The sequence below is a fragment of the Schistocerca piceifrons genome, chromosome X (genome assembly GCF_021461385.2).
Source record: "Schistocerca piceifrons isolate TAMUIC-IGC-003096 chromosome X, iqSchPice1.1, whole genome shotgun sequence".
NCBI lineage: Eukaryota > Metazoa > Arthropoda > Insecta > Orthoptera > Acrididae > Schistocerca > Schistocerca piceifrons.
The window spans coordinates 243754175-243777827 of NC_060149.1; the positions used below are offsets into that span (position 1 = coordinate 243754175).

General features: G+C 43.3%; 1 protein-coding gene across 2 annotated transcripts in view; it reads left to right on the forward strand.

The window, feature by feature from the left end:
• Nucleotides 1-23653, forward strand: part of LOC124721387 — a 254236-nt gene that overhangs the window by 99965 nt on the left and 130618 nt on the right. For both annotated transcript variants that reach the window (XM_047246323.1, XM_047246324.1), the window contains exons 3-4: nucleotides 10845-10973; nucleotides 21436-21597. In XM_047246323.1, coding sequence (XP_047102279.1) covers nucleotides 10845-10973; nucleotides 21436-21597 — 291 coding nt within the window. The remainder of the gene's footprint in view (nucleotides 1-10844; nucleotides 10974-21435; nucleotides 21598-23653) is intronic.

Consider the following 23653-nt stretch of genomic DNA (forward strand, 5'->3'; position numbering starts at 1 on the left):
CTAGTGATACGAGGCCGTTGGGATCCAGCACGCCGTTCCGTATTACCCTCCTGAAACCACCGATTCCATATTCTGCTAACAGTCATTGGATCTCGACCAACGCGAGCAGCAATGTCGCGATACGATAAACCGCAATCGCGATAGGCTACAATCCGACCTTTATCAAAGTCGGAAACGTGATGGTACGCATTTCTCCTCCTTACACGAGGCATCACAACAACGTTTCACCAGGAAACGCCGGTCTACTGCTGTCTGTGTATGAGAAATCGGTTGGAAACTTTCCTCATGTCAGCGCGTGGTAGGTGTCGCCACCGGCACCAACCTTATGTGAATGCTCTGAAAAGCTAATCATTTGCATATCACAGCATCTTTTTCCTGTCGGTTAAATTTCGCGTCTATAGCACGTCGTCTTCGTGGTGTAGCAATTTTAATGGCCAGTAGTGTATTTTGATAGCTTCTTTTACTTTTCTCTGCTGCATTTGTGGATACTGAGGAAGCACACAAGTTTCTTGAAAATTTATAGACTGACAACAGTTCTGGTGCTATTCAGCTGTAACACATTTCTTGTACTGCCCCAGTCGCACATAGCATTGAAACTCTGACATGTGAGTGCTAAATGGCCGCCTAGTTTCACCAATGTGGACTTTGCTGCATTCACATCAAAGTTTTTAGACATTTGCAGCGTGGAAAGCATCTGTCAAATTCTTCGTAGACCATAACAAATCTTGGATCTTGTGTGACCACTCTGTAATATTGGTTTAATGCCTCGATGTTGCAGCTTCTCGCCTACACACTCAGTGCCAACTCTCACATAAAATAAGTTAACAACAAGAATGGGTTCTTCTGTCCATTTGTCTGTTTTATCATCACTGGACCTCATAGCTCGAATGTTCTTGTTGCTGTATCCATTCAATCGGAATGTTGTCTGGAATTAGTCCAGTTCATGTCAGAGGTTGTCAGCATCAGTAATTCGGTGACCTCAGCTGTCAGCTTACTGCAGTGGGGTCAGGATGACGTGATTTTTACTGATTTCGTTGCAGGTCACAGTGATGATGCAGGATAGTTGGTGGGGCGGCAGGTACGTAGAGCTGGGTGGATGGCTATATTAGATTGTTAGAAGCAGTGAGAAAACAATTGTGTATTTATTCATCTCAGTCAATACATCAACCAAACCGTTATCTTGTTGTGGTCAGCGTCCATCAGCACAGGCTGGCCTTGGACATTGGTGTGCACTTAGATTGGCATGCAGCTTAAAGAGGTGGCTTGCTCAAGAAGTTGCCAACTGAACACATGGCAGTGGTGATGAAGTGATGTTACCACTCAGTGAGTGTAGGGCTGCGTCAGCTCAGGCAGGTGGCAGGCACGCAGTGGCTCTGAGCTTCTAAGTAACCAGGTTGCAGATGCATGACTCAATACAGCCTGCAGTAGGCCCAATGCAGCGAGGACCTGAGCGCGGTGGTGGACCAAGGACCCCAGCGTAGTATACAGCGTCAGCAATCTGTGGACACAAATCTATGATAGCAGAGTGAGTGTATGCAGGAAAGGCAGTGGCTAGCAGCAAATCAAGTGCAGGTGGAAACTGTGGACTCCAGGATATATGCCCTGAAATTGCATGAAGTCAGCCAGCAGATGGCCCATCAGTTGGAAGGCACGAGTTCAGCTCCCAGCAGCATAAGGACTGGGTACAGCTTGTAGTCCCAAAGCTAGCAGAGGTGGCACCTCGTAGCAGTAGACCGTATGACTGATGTCAGTTCGATGACTGTTATGTAGTACCTCTCAGAGATGGCTGCAGACGATGACGGACGCTGCATAGCCAGGGTGAACGGTTATTATGGTCGTCTGACCCTGGCCGGCCGGAGTGGCCGTGCGGTTCTAGGCGCTACAGTCTGGAGCCGAGCGACCGCTACGGTCGCAGGTTCGAATCCTGCCTCGGACATGGATGTGTGTGATGTCCTTAGGTTAGTTAGGTTTAATTAGTTCTAAGTTCTAGGCGACTGATGACCACAGAAGTTAAGTCGCATAGTGCTCAGAGCCATTTGAACCATTTGTCTGACCCTGTGCTGTTGTGACAGGAGGACATTCATGATGATGTAGGCCCCAGAAGTGGTGTAGTGCCAGGCTTGACATATTGTTCCCAGGTTACAACTGCGACTGTCTCTTCTCTGTACTATGCTGTGTTATCAGTTCTCTATCCCTGCCAGCAGCAATGGGAGTCGGACATGTTGCTCTATGGCTAGGATGGAGATTTCTGTCGTGTCCATGCAGCCTCTTTGGAGCTTCTTGCATCAGAATGTGGTGATAGTTTTCAGTTTGCTTTGCCACAGGTTACAACTAGTTAGTTGAAAGTCAGTGGCGCAGCAGAATGTAACACAACGTCCTTCTGTGCTAGATGGTGGTGCCATATGACCACATTGACGGGACAGCTTAAGCGAATTTTTCTATCACCTCAGCTCGCTGTACCCCAACATACAGTTTACCGTGGAGGTGGAGCAGGATGGCTTCCTACTGTTTCTTGACATCTTAGTGAAATGGAAACCAGGTAGCAAGTTGGAATGTAGTGTGCTCAGAAAAGCTGCACATACTGATCTGTATCTGCATGTCTCCAGTAGTCACAACAACTCACATCGTGAAGGCATTTTAAGCATGCTCTCAGGCTACGACCCATCTGCAACAAAGACATCCTTCCAACTGAGTTAAAGCACCTTGACACGAAATTGCGAAGAAAGGAATACAGCAGCAAGCTGGAAAGGTGTGCATTTAGATAGGCTGTACCTAGACAACAGCAGAAAGAGAAAGAAAGGCACAAATCATCTGCGTACATCCCATTTGTTGGCAATACTTCCAGAAAGATCGGCAGGATCATGGAGGGACATAATGTTAAATGCGATTTTCGACCACCCTCTAAAACCTTGACGCTACTAGGCTCAGTGAGGGATGATCTAGGCCTTCGCAAACCAGCATTCTACCAAATCTCCTGCCAGTGCCAGAAAGCATACATTGGGGAAGATGTATGCGTGGTAGAAGAGGGGTGCTCTGAGTATAGACGCCACATTGAATTATGCCAGACCACAAAAACAGCCGTGTGTGAGTTAACGAGTATTTCGCTCTCATTTAAGTGTATGACCGAAAGAGTTAGCCTTCAGGAATTGTGAAACGAATCCTGTCATCCAGGACTAGATGTCACAAAGGGCGCAGGTTCACCACGAGATGGGGAAACTCACAGGCATCTATTGTCTATTGAGGCCTAAGCGCCGTAGTGTGCGAGTGAGACAGATGAGAACCTATTTCATAGGGAAACCCAGTAGAAGGCTTTTGTGGCTGAGGAGACGTAACAGTGTTAAATATGGCAGACCTAACATCGGCCATAGAGGGGAACATTTATGAAAACTGTTTAACTCTGTAGTTGTGCAGGGAATCAAACCACAGTAATTTTAATCTACCATACTTCATAAATTTTCATGGTGATCCCAATAAAACTTGAATATTGATCATATTTATAATAGTTTAGGATTTACTGTTCTACATCAGTATTTTCAGTTAAGCATCAGATCATCATTTCCTCCACACAAAAGGCATTGAACGATGACAGCATGATGCCTTATTGAATCATTAGGTAATAGAATATTTGTTGTAAGGTCTAGTGCATAATAGTTATTTTTGTTCTGTATTTATTTATCAGAGAGCACATTGGTGCAAGGCTACTGGCCGTGTCATTCAAAGTTAAGAAGGAAATTGTAATAGTTTTATGTAAAAGAATTTAACGTTTATTATGTAATAAATATTATTGTTACTTTATTTAGAACGTGAAAGTGCTCAAACTTTGATTACTTAAATATGTTAAAATGTAAAATAATGTAGAATAAGCTGTAGCCAATCAGATCGGCGACTTCAGGAAAGGGTACTGCACTAGTCAGTTGAGTGACGATGTTCGGCGCGTGGGAAAACGCGGCCGGAGACGGGCGGAGAGGGACAGTTCTGGTCCAGACACCAAAGAGTACAGTTCGGATTAAAACGCAAAGCGGACAGTCGGGTTTCAGGCAGCTAGGAAGTGAAACGACTTACAAAATTTCGCGATGTATGGTATCGCGGGACTTAGTCCCTGAGCGGTGAGCAGCCGCGCGCCTGTTGTGAACTCAAAATTAGAGCGTAGTTAATGAGGTGGAGTATTGGACTGGTAATTCGCGAAGAGATTGTCATATGGATATGCGTTAGAGTGTAACAGTAATTCTAAATACGACCAATTTCGCAGTTAGTTTGCTTTGTGAATAAACATTATTGTAACCAAATCGCAACTGTGTGGCCTACATCATTTATGGGTCGTTAATTTAGTTTCCGATATTACTATTACTGTTATTACTCTACTGGCCATTAAAATTGCTACACCAAGAAGAAATGCAGATGATAAACGGGTATTCGTTGGCCAAATATATTATACTAGAAATGACGTGTGATTACATTTTCATGCAATTTGGGTGCATAGATCCTGAGAAATCAGTACCCAGAACGACCACCTCATGCCGTAATAACGGCCTTGATACGCCTGGGCATTGAGTCAAACAGAGCTTGGATGGCGTATACAGGCACAGCTGCCCATGCAGCTTCAACACGATACCACAGTTCATCAAGAGTAGCGACTGGCGTATTGTGACAAGCCAGTTGCTCGGCCACCATTGACCAGACGTTTCCAATTGGTGAGAGATCTGGAGAATGTGCTGGCCAGGGTAGCAGTGGAACATTTTCTGAATCCAGAAAGGCCCGTACAGGACCTGCAACTGAGCATTATCCTGCTGAAATGTAGGGTTTCGCAGGGATCGAATGAAGGGTAGAGCCATGGGTCGTAACACATCTGAAATGTAACGTCCACTGTTCAAAGTGCCGTCAATGCGAACAAGAGATGACCGAGACGTGTAAGCTGGCCGGAGTGACCGAGCGGTTCTAGGCGCTTCAGTCTGGAACCGAGCGACCGCTACGGTTGCAGGTTCGAATCCTGCCTCGGGCATGGATGTGTGTGATGTCCTTAGGTTAGTTAGGTTTAAGTAGTTCTACGTTCTAGGGGACTGATGACCTCAGAAGTTAATTCCCACCATCACTCCGGGTAATACGCCAGTATGGCGATGACGAATACACGCTTCCAATGTGCTTTCACTGCGATGTCGCCAAACACGGATGCGACCATCATGATGCTGTAAACAGAACCTGGATTCATCCGAAAAAATGACTTTTTGCTATTTGTGCACCCAGGTTCGTCGTTGAGTACACCATCGCAGGCGCTCCTGTCTGTGATGCAGCGTCAAGGGTAACCGCAGCCATGGTCTCCGAGCTGATAGTCCATGCTGCTGCAAACGTCGTCGAACTGTTCGTGCAGATGGTCGTTGTCTTACAAACGTCCCCATCTGTTGACTCAGGGATTGAGACGTGGCTGCACGATCCGTTACAGCCATGTGGATAAGATGCCTGTCATCTCGACTGCTAGTGATACGAGGCCGTTGGGATCCAGCACGCCGTTCCGTATTACCCTCCTGAACCCACCGATTCCATATTCTGCTAACAGTCATTGGATCTCGACCAACGCGAGCAGCAATGTCGCGATACGATAAACCGCAATCGCGATAGGCTACACTCCGACCTTTATCAAAGTCAGAAACGTGATGGTACACATTTCTCCTCCTTACACGAGGCATCATAACAACGTTTCACCAGGAAACGCCGGTCAACTGCTGTTTGTGTATGAGAAGTCGGTTGGAAACTTTCTTCATGTCAGCACGTTGTAGGTGTCGCCACCGGCGCCAACCTTATGTGAATGCTCTGAAAAGCTAATCATTTGCATATCACAGCATCTTCTTCCTGTCGGTTAAATTTCGCGTCTGTAGCATTTTAATGGCACTTAGTGTATAGGTCATATTAACTTCATACAATTTCGCAAACTTGCCATCAGCCAGACCAAATCGTCACAAGTGTCTAATTTAGGGCGTGTAATGCGACACGTGCAGTTCAACCCCTAGACGAGTTTGAGCCAAGACAATTCGCCGAAGAGGAACCGCATGTGAGCCCGAACATCTTAGGAATGTTAGCTCGCGTGTGGCTGACTGTAGTGTAAAAACTGACCATACTGTGGATTACAGCAACACCAAAATACGGAGCCAAATTTCCTCCTCCAGGGATTTTGTAATTAAAGGGGCCGCTGAAAGTAGCGTCCAATGATATAATGAGTAAAGATAGCGACCTGCAGCTAAGTAAGGCATGGAACCTTGCACTGAGTGTATAGAAAGAAAAGCGTTCCTCTACAGTGAGGTGCACACTCGATAGCGATATTGTGGACACTGGAGACCAGAGTTTGGAGCCAGGTGCTGATACCCTAGCCACCGTCACTAACCACTGTGGAGGCCACACGGAGAGCGATAGTAGCGGAGTGGTGGAGGGGGTAACAGCCAGCATATATAGGACGCCAGTAGGGACCACACGAGGATGGCGATGAGTCTATCTACCGAAATGTCGTGGAGCAATTACGATGTGACCGGCCGGACACCCAAGAATTCCACAACGCTGTTATGTAACTTTACACAGACCACTATAAGCTGTCTATATTCTGGCAAAGTCAGTATTTATCTAATGCAGGGGTTAGACCTATAGAGTTTACATACTATAATCCAAGTTTTCTAATAAATTGTAGTAGGAATGCTAATGAGATATTCTTTTATTTTGTTCTTAAATGTTTGAGCATTTTATACTTCCTACCTGATGTCCACCAGCAACCTGTTACAGACTTTTTGCACCAGAGTATAAATCTCCAGTCGGAACCCTAGAGGGGGATGCATAGTCTGGATGTAAACTATTACTGCCTCTAGTATTGTGGTTGTGAGCTGCTGAGTTCATCCTACATTCGGTCTTGTCGTTAACTACAAATATTATTATGAAGTTCATGCATTGGTTTCAGAGATCAGGTACGGAGCGACTACAAGTCTGATATAGAGGATTGCGTACACCAGCAATCAAGGAGCCACTATTATGTTAGAACCGTACCGGCTGCCTTCCTTCCCGCTGTAGCTTAGTATGACGAGTCTGGGGATTCATGTTGGGTGATCTGGGTGAGGAAATCATTCGCTTGAATCTTCCAGAATGTTGTACAATCTAATCGCGAACGATTGTGGCAGGTGACATGACGCATTGTAAACCATGAAAATTCCATCATTGTTTGGAAACATGACGTCCATGAATGGCTGCCAATGGTTTTCAAGTAGCCGAACATGAACATTTCCAGTCAAAGTACGGTTCAGTTGTAGGAGAGGATCCAGTCCATTCCACGTAAACACAGCCCACACCATTATGGACCAACCACCAACTTCCACAGAGTGTTGTTGACAACCTGGGTCCTTGCCTTCGTGGGGTCTGCTCCGCACTCGAACCCTACCAACTGCAATCGGGACTCATCTGACCAGGCCATGGTTTCTCAGTCGTCTAGGGTCCAATCGTTATGGTCACGAGCCCAGGAGAGGCGCTGCAGGCGATGTCGTGCTGTTAGCAAAGGCACTCACGTCGGTGGTCGGCTGCCAAAGCCAACTAACGCCAAATTTTGCCACACTGTCCTAACGGATACGTTTGTCGTACATCCCACATTGATTTCTGCGGGCATTTCATGCAGTGTTGCTTGTCTGTTACAAGTGGAGGCCATCGGCCACTGTATTGTCTGTGCTGAGAAGTAATGCCTGGAACTTGATATTCTTTGCACACACTTGACACTGTGGCCCATGGAGGATTGAATTCCGTAACGATTTCCGAAATGGAGTATCCCGTGCGTCTAGCTCCAAGTACCATTCCGCGTTCAAAGTCTGTTAATTCCTGTCGTGCGGCCATAATCGCATCGGAAACATTTTCACATGAATCACCTGAATACAAATGACAGCTCCGTCAACGAGCGCCAGACCCTCACAGGCTTTTACAGCGGAAGTACACTACTGGCCATTGAAATTGCTACGACAAGAAGAAATGCAGTTGATAAACGGGTATTCATTGCACAAATATATTATACTAGAACTGACATATGATTACATTTTCACGCAATTTGGGTGCATAGATACCGAGAAATCAGTACCCAGAAGAACCACCTCTGGGCGTAATAACAGCCTTGATAGGCCTGGGTATTGAGTCAAACAGAGCTTGGATGGCGTGTACAGGTACAGCTGCCCATGCAGCTTCAACACGATACCACAGTTCATCAAGAGTAGTGACTGGCGTATTGTGGCGAGCCAGTTGCTCGGCCACCATTGACCAGACGTTTTCAATTGGTGAGAGACCTGGAGAATGTGCTGGCCAGGGCAGCAGTCGAACATTTTCTGTATCCAGAAAGGCCCGTACAGGACCTGCAACATGCGGTCGTGCATTATCCTGCTGAAATGTAGGGTTTCGCAGGGATCGAATGAAGTGTAGAGCCATGGGTCGTAACACATCTGAAATGTAACGTCCACTGTTCAAAGTGCCGTCAGTGCGAACAAGAGGTCACCGAGACGTGTAACCAATGGCACCCCATACCATCACGCCAGGTGATACGCCAGTATGGAGATGACGAATACACGCTTCCAATGAGCGTTCACCTTGATGTCGCCAAACACGGATGCGACCATCATGATGCTGTAAACAGAACCTGGATTCATCCGAAAAAATGACGTTTTGCCATTTGTGCACCCAGGTTCGTCGTTGAGTACACAATCGCATGCGCTCCTGTCTGTGATGCAGCGTCAAGGGTAACCGCAGCCATGGTCTGCGAGCTGATAGTCCATGCTGCTGCAAACGTCGTCGAACTGTTCGTGCAGATGGTCGTTGTCTTACAAACGTCCCCATCTGTTGACTCAGGGATCGAGACGTGGCTGCACGATCCGTTACAGCCATGCGGATAAGATGCCTGTCATCTCGACTGCTAGTGATACGAGGCCGTTGGGATCCAGCACGGCGTTCCGTGCGATACGATAAACCGCAATCGCGATAGGCTACAATCCGACCTTTATCAAAGTCGGAAACTTGATGGTACGCATTTCTACTCCTTATACGAGGCATCACAACAACATTTCACCAGGAAACGCCGGTCAACTGCTGTCTGTGTATGAGAAATCGGTTGGAAACTTTCCTCATGTCAGCGCTTTGTAGGTGTCGCCACCGGCGCCAACCTTGTGTGAATGCATTGAAAAGCTAATCATTTGCATATTACAGCATCTTCTTCCTGTCGGTTAAATTTCGCGTCCGTAGCACGTCATCTTCGTAGCAATTTTAATGGCCAGTAGTGTTGTTGGCGCACAAGCTATTGAGCCTTGTTTCGACGTCTTACAGGATTGTTATTGTGTCACCGTGCATGATAATTGTGTCACGCGGTCTGTGTAGGAACATTTTGCATACTTTGCATTTAATTTCTGCAGGCACTAAATTAATCAATTGCACATTCGCTTCTTTACCACTGGCAGGTAACTGTAATACGTTATGGCTGCTCCTGATAATTAGTGATTCAGAGTGCTCCTTGACCACATACTCTGCTTGTGATCTTCTCTGGCATATAATTTTTTTGTGAACCTGAGAAGGGTTCTAACTACTTTGTGTATTATTTCATTATACTTTGGCTATGTGTTGGTATACATGGCCGGCCGGTGTGGCCGTGCGGTTCTAGGCGCTTCAGTCCTGAACCGCGTGATCGCTACGGTCGCAGGTTCGAATCCTGCCTTGGGCATGGATGTGTGTGATGTCCTTAGGTTAGTTAGGTTTAAGTAGTTGTAAGTTCTAGGGGACTGATGACCTCAGTTGTTAAGTCCCATAGTGCTCACAGCCATTGAACCATTTTCGTCTACATGTTGAGGCAGCTAAGATAGGACACCAATAATATATCTTCAACGAGTAAATGTATCTAGATATCCAATGGGCTTGGCGCGGTGGTAACACCGGTTCCCGTCCAATGACCGAAGTTAAGCGCTGTTGGACTTGGCTAGCATTTGGATGATTGACGTGCAGGTTTGTCGAGCGCTGTTGGCAAGCCAAGTGCATTCAAGAAGGGTCGTAGGTAAGATGCACATAATTACAAGCTTATTTCGCGGAAGTCAATCTATTATGGAACGTGTTTTATGCTCTCCCAATACGGCATTTTTGCACGAAAAGCTCATCTATAAAAATCAACATGGAGTCCACAGAGATCTTGCGGAGCTCAGTTCCCTCTACACATTACTCCACTCCATTTTGGCTGATGTAGCAATAGAGGCTGTCTGTTCCAAAAATAGAAAACAATCTCAGTTGCAAGTGTTTTATTAACAATGACCCTTTGGCGTGATTGCCGCATCTTCAGATTATTTTGAACAGCGGAGACCGCATTAGTCATATTTAAAAGCCATTAATATGATGGCGTTAAAGCGAAGACCGCAGTCGCAAAATACGGATATAGGAAAGCCAAACCATGGCAAATACGGTGCGAGGATAGGTATATAGTAAACTATATAAATCTATATTTGGGAATCAGTGTTTACTTACAATCTGTAAGCTTATGCATTTTGCAAAGTGTGCTGACGTCATTTGGGATAGATTACATCCAGTTCACTACCAACATTACAAACTTCTCCTTGGCCACGTTTATCACCTTGTCCAAATAGTTTCATGCTTAACACGTAGCCCAGTTGCTTGCTCAAACACTCAAAATGTACACTCTGCGATACTAGCTTCAGCTGTTACTTTCTTTGGAATTGTCGGTTTGTTTCTTTTTAATGTAGGCAGTTAAGTACGTTATACTGTACTGCATCAGATATAATGGTTGTTTGTATAAGAGGAGATTAAAAAGCTTAACTCTTGCTTGAAAATTTCAACCTCTGTATTGCTTACAGGAAGCACGTGCAGAATTCCGTCAGCTTCTTTGTGATTCCACTGTGAGAATCGACATGCTGGCTAAGAAGCTTGGTGCGTGTGTTGAAAGAGCAAGGCCATACTACGAAGCTCGTATGAGAGCTAAAGAGGTAAGTGTCTGTTTTCCATATAAGAAGTATAATGCTATGCTTTATTGAATAAAACATTAAATGATTAGCCAAAACATTGTGATCACTGCCTTTCATATAATTTACACTGGAAGTACAACAGGAATTTTCTGTCACATGAAAGACACAATTGCTCAGGAAGTTAACATTTATTGATAGCATGTTGGTAGAGGAAACTAGTCACAGAGACAATCACAGTGTTGCTAAACACTCATCACAGGGGGCGACCACTTAGTTACTACATGGCCTGTTGTAGGAGTGTCCTCAGAGAAACACTGTAAACAATCTGTCACTTCGGTGACCACTGCACTGACTGACATATCTGTTGCACAATGTACCACTAATGCACTACACAATTTGTAGCTCAGTCGACCACTGAAACCACAGCCTATTCCGTTGCACAAGTGACCACTATTGATACTACACAATTCATCACTCAGTTGATCACTGAATTACAATATATCCCATCATAAAAGCAAGAACTAATATCACAGTAGCCGGCTGGAGTGGCTGTGCGGTTCTAGGCGCTACAGTCTGGAACCGAGTGACCGCTACGGTCGCAGGTTCGAATCCTGCCTCGGGCATGGATGTGTGTGATGTTCTTAGGTTAGTTAGGTTTAATTAGTTCTAAGTTCTAGGTGACTGATGACCTCAGAAGTTAAGGGGATACGGAATCGGATTTTGGGTTAAAAAATCGAATTTTTTTTTATTGGCATATTATATTCTGCCATGTTTCCTCTTTAAAATGACGTATCATACATAGCTCTACTACAATTATAACTATTTTATTTTTATATATTTGTGAGATCGGGTATTGCGCTTTAGTTATACACGTCTCTCGTGGCTGACCATGAACTTTTTGGCAGTACCTTTAAAGTGACATGAATTCAAATATCCCGGTTTCCAGCGACTATTTATACACTAGTTGCCCGAAAATGTTTCTCTCTGGTTTCCTCAAGTTACTCTTTGACTTTGTGGCGGGACTGTTTTGTAAACAGTGTGATATAAGAAAGTAGTTGTTGTTGAGTTATTTCGTATTTAGTGCTTCATTTTTCGCAGTGAAAATGCCTAGAGCTAAAGCAAAAGTATTTAAAAAGCGTGTGAACTGGCAAAAGAAAAGAAATAATGATTCATTAGCAAAGCAGTTCATCATCATCACTGTTGGAAAATGTGAATCCACTTATTACTGATTTGCCGAACGAACTTACACCAAATGAAAACAGTGCCTCTCATAAAAAACTAAGAGATTTGGAAGAGAAATATAATTTACTTGATAGAGGGAATGAAGTTTTTGAACTCATTGATACGAATATATTGTGTGAAGCTCTTGAAAACAGTTTGTGCTGCAAAAAATGTCATGGAAACGTTTCTCTGAAAGTAGAATCCCATGTTGGCCTGGCTACCCAGTTTAATTTAATATGCAGTGTTTGTAAATACAGCTGTAAGTTTCCAAGTTCGGTTTCAGTAACTGTAAATAATGGATACAAGAAAACTGAACTTTATAGTGTAAATATTAGGTTAGTTTATGGATTGCGAGCAATTGGTAAGGGCAAAGCAGCTGGTGATATGCTATGTGGTGTTCTAAATCTTCCAAGTGCACCTTCAAAGTTTGAAGCTTACAATTATGTACTAGGATCTGCAGTTGAAGATGTAGCACAGAAGTCAATGCAGGTTGCTGTGGAAGAAGCAGTGGAAGAAAATGACGGCAGTCGTGACCTCACAGTGGCGTTTGATGGCACGTGGCAGAAAAGGGGCCACACCTCCAACAATGGTGTTGTAACAGCAACTAGTGTTGATACTGGCAAGGTTGCAATAATGTCTAAATACTGTAGGTGCACAGGCAGGCTGAAAAATGAACACAGTGATGACTGTATTGCTAATTGTTATGGTAGTAGTGGTGGCATGGAGGTTGCTGGGGTGAAGAAAATTTTTCATCGCTCTTCACAGTGGTATAATGTTCGCTATGTCAAATATCTGGGAGATGGTGACTCTAAAGCATTCAAAGAAGTTTTGGAAAGCAAACCATATGGGAACAGTGTAAATATAAGCAAACTTGAATGTATAGGACATGTGCAGAAGAGAATGGGTGCCAGGCTGAGAAGGTTAAAATCAGTTATGAAAGGGAAAAAACTAGATGATGGGAAAACCTTGGATGGCAGAGGAAGATTGACTGATTCCATAATAGACCACATTCAGAACTGCTATGGCCTTGCAATCAGGCAAAATACAGGCAATCTTGAAGAAATGAGGAGAGCTATATGGGCTTTATATTTCCACACCGCATCCACGGATGAGCATCCACAACATGGTTTGTGCCCCAAAGGTGAAAACAGCTGGTGTAAATACAATAGGGGACTAACAACAGGAGAGAAATACATTCACCACCACAGTCTACCATCAGCCATCATGGCAGAAATAAAGCCCATTTTCAGAGATCTGGCTGACAGAAGTCTTCTGATGAAATGTCTTCACGGAAAAACACAGAACCCCAACGAGTGCTTGAATAGTGTGATATGGCATCGTCTCCCAAAAACAGTGTTTGTCGGAATTAATACACTACATTTTGGTGTGTATGATGCTGTGGCCACCTTCAATCTTGGAAATATAACTAAATGCCAGGTCCTTCAAAAGTTGGGTATGTGTGTTGGTTCCCGTACGGTACGTGCTATGTTCTTTTTAGATCAGCACAGACTAAGGCATGCTGATAATATAATCAAGACATTAGTGAAAAAAGCAAGACAGGTGTAGAGGGGTGCCAAAAGAAGACTTGAAGATGATTATGAAGACTGTGAAGGGGGTATAAGCTACGGATCAGGAATGTTTTAATCTTCTTTCTCAGTTTCCCGTAAGTTTACTTTTTACTTCATCTAGGAACATTATCTCAGGTACTGGTCAACCTAGAAGTCTGAAATTTTTATGACGTAGTGACATAGGTCCCTATTACATACTGAAACAACGATTTTTTAATTACTTGATTTACAAAAGACTTAGGGGTGATAGTCTAGTAAAAAGCGATGGAAAAAATTTACTTAAAAATAAATGTACAATATCTCTGTAAGAAAATACTTTGACAATAAACTGTTGTTTCAGTATTGTTGTAACATATGAATGCACATACAGTAAAATTTTTACCTCTCTGTCTCCAGTAGTTTGTGAGAAAATGTTCCCTATAGTAGGCATATATTAACATTGCGGGGATAGGTGATTCCGTATCCCCTTAAGTCACATAGTGCTCAGAGCCATTTAACCATTTGATATCACAGCACTTACTGCAGCACAAGTGAGCACTAATGACATTACACAATACATTGGTCAGGGCACCACTAAAATTGCTACTGAAGCTGCATCAGAGGGAACACGTTAGATTTCTCTCCTACGTAATCCTGCTGAGCTCTGAAAATTGGGCACACTGTGGGATGAAACTATAGTTGGAAGGAACTGGATGCCATGTTCACAAACTCTATTGTTAGGGTTCTGTATTTCTGCTTTTATGTTGGCTGGCCCATCTGTGTACTTGCAACTCCGTGCTGTGGTCGATGCTGTAGGCTCACAGGTTGGCTGAGACTATCAGCAGGGCTGCACTGCAGCCTGTACTGTAAGTTTGCAGCTTAGCCGACAGATAACAGTACTGTGGCTGGCTGTGATTGGCAATCACGGATGGTAGTCACCATGTTCCTCCCACCAGTAGTAGCAGAGTGTGGAGGTTAATCAAGCTGGCAAGCAAACTCATCACTCAGAACTGGATTGACAGTGAAGCTGTCTAAGGGGAATGCATAGAGGCAGGTTCAGATGGGTTGTATAGGCCAGCTTAACATGGTCCAATGACACACTCTGGGTGTTCCTGTTGGCAACTCTCAGCATATGGTGGCCATTTCCAACAATCACATGCGGACCAGAGTGTGGAGGTTTGAGACAAGGCCTGACCCCATAAATCTGGACCATTTTGTGCATGGCAGTGGCCAAATCTGTATGAATGAATACAGGTGGGGTGCCATGCCAAGAGCCATTTTGAAGACAGAGGCGTGCAGTGTGGGAGCACAGCCCAGTCAGGAAGGCCAGTATGTCAGGGGTAGAAATGGTAGCAGAGGGCTCAACAAATTCCCCATGTATCCAGAGAGGGTGTCTTGAAATTGGTGCAGAGGCTGAAAAAGACAATGAGAAGTGCAGTGGTCCATGCTATGGCAAAGTAAAGCAGCCTTCAAAGTGTGATACCACTGCTCGATGTTACTATTGCTGGCTGAATGGTATGCAGTGGTAGGGTGGTGATGAGTGCAACAGAGTTGGGCAAACTCGTTGAACAGCAGGGATTCAAATTGCGTTCCACAATCTGCAGTTATGTGGAGTGGGGAACCTAAATGAGCTGTCCATGTACTCACAAATGCTTGTGTCACAGTTTCAGACAAGATGTCAAGAATTGGTGCTGCCTAGGACAGCTTGTGAAACAATCAATGATGGTTAAAATATAGCACTGGTTGTGGTACGCTGCAGCAGTAAGAATGTGTGCCAGGCCAGATGTAACGATGGGTAACAAGTGTGGTGGTGGATGGCACGGGTTGTAGATGCTGTCAAAGGCATACTTGGGGAAAGCAACTGGTAGGAAAGGTGGTGGCTTGCCATTGGAAGTGTCACAGAACAGTTTTGTGTCTGTGCCAGAGATAGAGACATGCTGTAGCCTGAGGTCAGTGTTTGGCTCATGGCAATGAGAGTCCAGCTCCATGTCGACCTGTTGTGCTGTAGCGAGTGCAGCAAAAATGATGCAATCAATGATCCCAGTGACTGATGATAGACAGTCAGCAACAACATTGTCCATTCCAGAGATGTGCCAAATGTTGTGCTGAACTGAGAGGTATATTTGAGTTGCCGGAACTCACATGGGAGGCAAAGCTTTTTGATATGCGGGAAGGTGTATGTGATGAGTTTGTGGTCAGTAAGTGTTGTGAAATTCCTAGCCTCCAACGATGGATGAAAGTAGAGGATCACCTCATAGATGGCAAACAGTCCCCTGTCATAGGTGCTCCATTAATGTTGTGTGACCTTCCTTGAAAAGAAAACCAATGGTTGCCAGGAACTATTGGAGTGTTGCTGCAAGGCTGCATGTAAGGCGTGTAGCCTGGTGTCAATCACAAGTGCCACCTGGGTGTCGTGTGCTGGACGAACCATAGGTGCAACATCGGTAAGGCTGTTCTTACCACCAGAGGAGGCAGCATACATTTGGTCCATCCAAGGAATGAGATTGTTGCCCTTAGGGTTGAGCTGCCAGAACACAGGGCTGCAGTGAAGGCTTTAACCATCTGTGAGGGCCACCAGTTGTGCAGTGAAAGTGACTGATGAATTACCGGGATGGTTGCCCTTAGTGTTAAGCATATGTCAGCAGCTCTTGAATGGAGGCTGTGCCAGGGAGATGATGACAGTAGAAGTTCAGTATCTTGAGGAACTGGCGAAGTTCTTGAAAAGTTCATGTGCACTGAATTTCCTGAATAGACTGAACATTTTCAAGGGGGTGGGGGGAAGGGGATGCCATTTGCACAAATCTAGTGGCCTTAAATGTCATGTGGGAGGCTCCAAAGATGCATCTGGAGTGATTAATGATAACCACAGAATTGTTTAGGCCTGCTGTCAGATGTTCATGAAGCTGCTGTGGTGAAGAAGTGAACACCAATACATCATTGGGATATGCAAAGCAAAAGGGTAGTTTATGCAGTACACCATTGATGAATCAGTGTCATATCCTGAGCAGCATTTTGGAGACTAAATGTCATGTAAAGTGATTTGAAGATGTCAAACAGAGTGGTGATGACTGTCTTTGGAATGTCTTCCATGATGACTGGTATCTGCATAAATGCCTTCATGTAGTTGAGGACATCGAACACTGAGGCACCTCTGAGGGCATGGTTGAAGTGATGAAGGTTTGTGACCAGATATCTCTCAGAGATGGTGAGTGCATTGAGAGCACAGTAGTCAATGCAGGTCACTACGGTGTGTCCTTCTTTGGTAGGAGGTGGAGAGGAGAGGACCAGTGGTAGCCAGCCGGGGTGGCCGAGTGGTTCTAGGTGCTACAGCCTGGAACCGCGCGATTGCTACGGTCGCAGGTTCGAATCCTGCCTCGGGCATGGATGTGTGTGATGTCCTTAGGTTAGTTAGGTTTAATTAGTTATAAGTTCTAGGTGACTGAAGACCTCAGAAGTTAAGTCCCATAGTGCTCAGAGCCATTTGAACCATTTTTGAACCAGTGGCAGTGTGAATGGCAAATGGTGCCATCCTAAAGCATGTCCTAAAATTCAGCTTTAGCAGCAGCAAGCTACTCTGGTGCAAGATGTCCTGGTCTGCTGAAAAGTGGAGGGCCAGGCGTTGTGTGGACATAATGGACTGTGCTGCGCTGTGCTGTACCTCTTGTGGTGTGCAATGGCTGGGAAATGGTCGAACAGGTTCTGGGACTTCCCTGCATTGGTAGCATGGACAAACTTCAGCACAAAGTTTTGCACAACATGGTAGAAGCCAACAGTTGAGTGACCGGAGTCCTTGTTGATGACACGAGGGGCAACAGTGTCAGGGGCAAGCTGACAATGGGCTAAGAAATCAACACCAATGATTACCTGTGGGATGTCTGTAATGGTGAATAGCCAGCTGAAGGTGCAGTGCAGCCTTAAGTCCATTTGTGAAGGGTAGCCACTGTATGTGCCGGTGGACGAGTTTTTAGCAGCCAAAATGGTGTTGTTAGTTGATGCCCAGGAAATACATACATGGGTAGACACACATTTTGGAACTAATGTCTAGAAGGAAATGCTGGACAGGCCTTCTATCCAAAATAAACAAACGCTTTGAAGCAGTGTGGCATCCATGCTCACTTGCTCTCTGGCATTTGGGCAGTACAGTGATCGACCACAGGAAGCTTACTCTTCAAATTTGTGGTGGTTTCAGCATGTAATGTGCTGCTCTTCAGCAGATTAGTGGTCCCAGGTGTGCTGGTGAAAGTGTGATGGTGCTTTAACAGCATCTGGCCTGGTATGAAGTACAGATACTTGCACCGTGAAATCTTCAATCTGTGCTAAAAACAGTTGGAATTCCTGGCTGGCCATGGTGGGTGCTGAGGCATTGTGGTCGACTGGTTGGCTAGTGGTATAATTGTCGTGTCGAAGGCGGCATTGGTAGTGGCAACATGAACTGGACCACAACATGTGGCTGCACTGAGGGCTTCGACCCATGTCATTGAAGACCACGAGTTGTCACTGTGAAAGTAACACTTGAGTTGTGAGGATTTCATGTGCCTTTCTAGGTAGCCAGTCCAGCCAAAGCACATGGAGCAGCTCATCTGGAACTGTGCAAAGGTGAACCAAGGTGCAGAGGTGGCACCAGAGATGTGACAGAGTTCTGTTACCAGCGTCATCATCAGTAGTTAACTGACTTATGCCCTCAGCTGGAGATATGGAGAGATGGTACATGAGCTCCCTCTTGAGCTGCTGGTATGGTTCAGTGGGTGGTGACACAATGATTATGTTGGCAACCTTGACATTGTAGTGCTGGTTGACATGGGTGACAACATAAACATTTCGTATGATCTGATGCCTAGCCACCACAATGGAAGTTGGCCTTGACCTGCATAAACCAGATGGCTGGGCAGGTAGGCCAAAAAGATGGTAGTCAGACAGCAGTTGAGGAAACCATAGAATGCAGTTCACCAGGCAATGACAGAGATGCAGTGTTAGCAGTGGTGGCACTATTCGCTGGAGTTAATCATGAGATGTAACACACACATGAAGCAATTGGTCTGTGCCAGCTGGATGGAAGTATAAATAGCATGTTCTGGCATATGGAAGACATAATTGCTCACTAAGTTAACATGTATTGTTAGTGCTGTTGGTAAAAGAAACTAGTCATAGATACAATCACAATGTCACTAAACACCTGTTGCAGGGGAGACCACTTAGTCACTGTATAAGGCCTGTTGCAACAGCAACCACTGAAAAACACTGTAAACTATCCATCACTTGGGCAACCACTACACTCACTTACATATCCTGTCTCACAAGCATCCACTAACACACTACACAATCCATTCCTCGGTTGACCACTAAAGCCACAGCATATCCTGTTGCACAACTGACTACTACACAATCTGCTGCTCTGTTGACGACTGAATAACTCATCACAAAGGTGGCCATTGATATCACAGTATTTCCTCCAGCAGAAGTGAGCACTGATGACACTACACAACCTGTCGTTCAGGTGATCACAGAAATCACAACACCGTGACAGCATGGATACCAAACCAGCACACTCTGGCATGCATCCGTGTGTGTGTGTGTGTGTGTGTGTGTGTGTGTGTGTGTGTGTGAAGTTGCAACAGAGGGAACACATTAAATATCTCTGCTTAGCTGCCAAAATTGAACACAAAATGGAATGACACTACAGTCGGCAGGAATTGGGAGACACACTCGCAGACACTATTGTTAGGATCCTGTATTTCTGCTTTTATGTTGGCTGGCACATCTGTGTACTAGCTGCACTGCACTGTGGTCAACACTGTAAGCTCACTGGTTGCCCCGTATTGTGGCTTGTGCTGTAAGAGCACTGCTTAGCTGACAGTGATGGTACTGTGGCTGGCTGTGCTTGGTGGCTGTGGATGGTAGTCACCACACTGCCCATTGCAAGAATGAATTGTGCCATTGTAGGCATGTGGTGGGCTAACAGAAGTATATAAGTAGAGCAGAAGGGGAAAACATATCGTTCAAATGATGGTATGGATCCTAAATGAGGAAATCCACTGACGTAAGCAGTTTTGGTGAGTATATTGTTATGACCTGCCACCTTGAGACAAGCATCTCAGAAATGCAAAACTGGTTGGCTGTTTATACACTTCTGTCATGGGCATCTATGGAAAGTGGTTGAAGAACAATGCAACCATGCAAAGGCAACAATGTGTTGGATGTCAATGACTCAGCACAGAATGTGGAGGTTGGAGGCTTTGTGATTGTGTAATGCCCCTGTGGTGAATCTGATGACCAAGTTAAACGCTGGTGCAATGAATCATATTCATTGTTACACCAGATCGATGGTTGTGTCCGGCCATGTCTAGTCAAATCGCTGCTTGAAACATGCACTGCACTACAGACAGAGGCTGATGGTGGCTGTATTATGCTATGGGGGCCATTCACTTGGGCTTGCATGGGAATTGTAGTAATTGAAGGCACTATGACAGTTGTGAACCATGTGAACATTGTTGTGAACCAGCTGCATCCCTTCATTCTATGCATCTTCCTGACAACAATAGCATCTTTCAGCAGGAGAACAGTCAGTGTCACATGACCAGAATTTTGATGCAGTGGTTTGAAGTCCATGCTAATGAACAGACTTTGATGTCTTGGCCACCAGATTTGCCTGATTTGAACCCTATTGAACACATCAGGGATGCTATCAGATGGTAGCTTGCACCCCAGACCATTTGCCCATGATTTATGGCAATTGCATAACCTATATGTAAACAGCAGGTGCCACAATCAAGGACTCGGTGAACCCATGCCTTGCAAATTTGCTACTGTACTGCATTCTGAATGTGGACCAACACACTATTAACAAGGTGGCCATAATGTTTTGGCTCATCAGCCTATGATTGACATTCAAAGTAAGTTTGCTACAGTTACTTTTAGCCTTGTATGTGTTTTTTTTTTTCTGAGTTTGGAACTAGCAATTTGAATCAGTGGTAAGAAACACAATTCCATGAAATAACCAATGTCTTTTTTATTTGACTGTATAAAGAGCAGTTTAATGTTCACTGAAAGTAGTCTGGGTGTCACTATGTAATAGTTTTTAGTCTTAGGTCCAATACAATAAGCTTCATTGGAAATTTGGAAATTTTTTCCATTGCTCTTTAGAAGTGAACTAATTCAGAAGTGTATGTTTTCTCTTACAATTTTAGCATCGTGATGAAACACGATGATGTGGTAACATTTACACATGACTGTGAGTTTTGCAGGATCTATGATGGAGGCATACTTATTTATTAAGTCTACATGTTCAGTATACATTTATGTGTTTATTTTACATATAATCGTGTAAGTATACACTGGGTGACTCAGGTGTAAGTGGCATTAAAAAGTATTACCAAGTATGGAGATGGATGTAATGCAAAGAAATTGCAGTGTAATTGCTAGAGCTTGTGGCACATACTACCCAGTTATTATGCAATGTAATTAAGGAGTAATGTTTTAGAATTACTTCTGTGACTCTAAAAAAACTCTTATTTCATTTAAAATTATGAAAGAACTCAACATTCCTTACTGTTAACATTTCTTTGCTGTAAGCATAATCTTAAAAAATGGTAACTGAAGACTTTCTGAATTTGATGTAAGTTACACGTGAACATATTTATCGAGTCAACAATTTTTTTTTAAAATTTGATATGGATGTTACTCTCTGAATATTTTATTTTCTGCTTATTTTTGAAAAGGCTCTTTTGGAGACCCAGCAAGCAGCAATTCGATTTGAACGGGCAAATTCTGCACATGCTGCAGCTAAAGAAATGGTGTACCTAGCAGAAGAAGGCCTAAGCACAGAAGGTCGGACTTTTGACCATGCCTGGCAGGAGATGTTAAATCATGCTACTATGAGGGTAAAGATGATATATTTGTTGCAAACACTTCCTAGTATAATAAAGAATAAAACATGTTAACTTTTCTTCAGTATTCAATAAAAGTGGCACAACATCAAATTAATTTTTGAAACATATATGTGCTATTATAGAAGCAGCTTATATACATTCTTTCAGTGATGTATGTCTGCTTCTGTGCTATGTGTAGTCTCATTTCTTATCGTTACTGCAACATTTGTGTGATTAGTAATCAGTTTTCCATGTAGCAGTGAACACTCCTTTTTCAATGTTGAAATAAACTGAAGGTGCATGTCATCATAATTTGCTCTTTGTCATAGAAATCAATGGTGTCATGCATTTGCTGTGACAATGATTGATATTTTTGTTTAATAAATATCATAATTTTTCCAAGGCAATTGTAGTGAAGCATCATCAAAAAACAGAAAACATTTTGCAAAGCTTGCTTACAGAGATTTCATTGCTGCCCTGTGTTGAAGTCACATGTTATGTAGCATTAATAATATGAGATGTAGTTAATACGAGTAATAAGAACATCAGTAGGTTCTAATAAGAAATTAATCATTGGAGTATAATAAATTGTCCACCAAAAATCCATTAGGCCTAGGCCTCTCTTAAACTATACTATATTAGTACCTAAACCATGTATGGTTGCTGACAAGCTTTTGAAAACGTGTTTGTCTGGATAATGGGAAGTTTCATGTGCCAAAGTGAATGATTTTCAGTAATTATCTTCTTATACACTGTTTTGATTCCATAAATGAGCTGTTGGTTTGAAAGTGATATAGATTACTTATGATAAATTTCAAACAGTCATAAATATACAGAGAAGGAGCAGTTAGTAGACCAAATTCTTTGAACAGACGTATGATGGACGTTCTTGAATTTACACCACAAATAATTTGTATTACATGCTTTTGGACACAGGAAACTGTAGCACTGGATGAATTGCCCTAAAAGTACAATCGCATAGGATGTTATGGAATGATTTTTAATTTTTACATCACCTATTTCTGAAAAATTTGTTTAGGCATTCTGTATGTATTGTCAACTCTTAGTCCTATGAATTTAACTCTGCAAACTTAAAAGTTCTGAATGGAATATAGAGCATTTTTCCAAAATGTAATGCAAGTACAGTGGCTAAAAACCATTTATTGACATCTATGAAAATTTTATGAATAGCTCTTTTCAAAACTACATATAATTTGCTGTTTACCACAATGATTTTATCATCTGCAGACATAGCAAATATAGCATCTGTTAATGTCACTGTTAAAAGTTCGGTAATATACACAAGAAAACATGAGGGCACTACAGTGGAATCTTTTGGAATGCCACATGTAGTAGATAAAGACTAATGTCAATATAGGACACTTTCGAACTGACACCCTTTGTTTTGTTTTAGAAAGATATGACTTGAATCTTCTGTAGAATTTCCTGTGACATTACAATATCTGTACTTGTTATACTTCAAAGGATTTGCAATTTATTCCTTCATATATCTTTGATAGATGATAGAATGTATCTGTAGCCTGTAATTTAGTGCTAAATTAATTATGTACATTCTCACTTCATATATGAATAGTTTTGACAATATCAAAAATCTTTAGAAGTCAAGACTGTGACTTGGTCAATTAGATATTTGTGATCAAATCATTAATAAGTGACTTATATGATAACTTTTCAAAAATTTTGAGAATACTTAGGGGAAGGGCCCTAAGATGCCACTGCTTCCCTTTGCATTGGCTTAAACTCAGCATATTTCTGTAAATTAGGGAATGTTCCATTGATATATGGTTTATTACACAAGTAGCATAAGATGTTATTAAACTCTGAAGGCCACTATTTAATTAACTTAATTCGTATTTTATCATAAATAGTGAGCATTTCTGATTTTAAAAATTTTATAGTAGTCATCACTTCTTTCGGTGTAGTGTGGGCTGTATTCATGTTACTGAATTTATTTGTAAAGGATGTTATCAAATATGCCAAGTCAATGTGTACTGATCCTCAAAGCCTTATATTATTAATTATTGATAGAAATTGCTTATTAAAGATC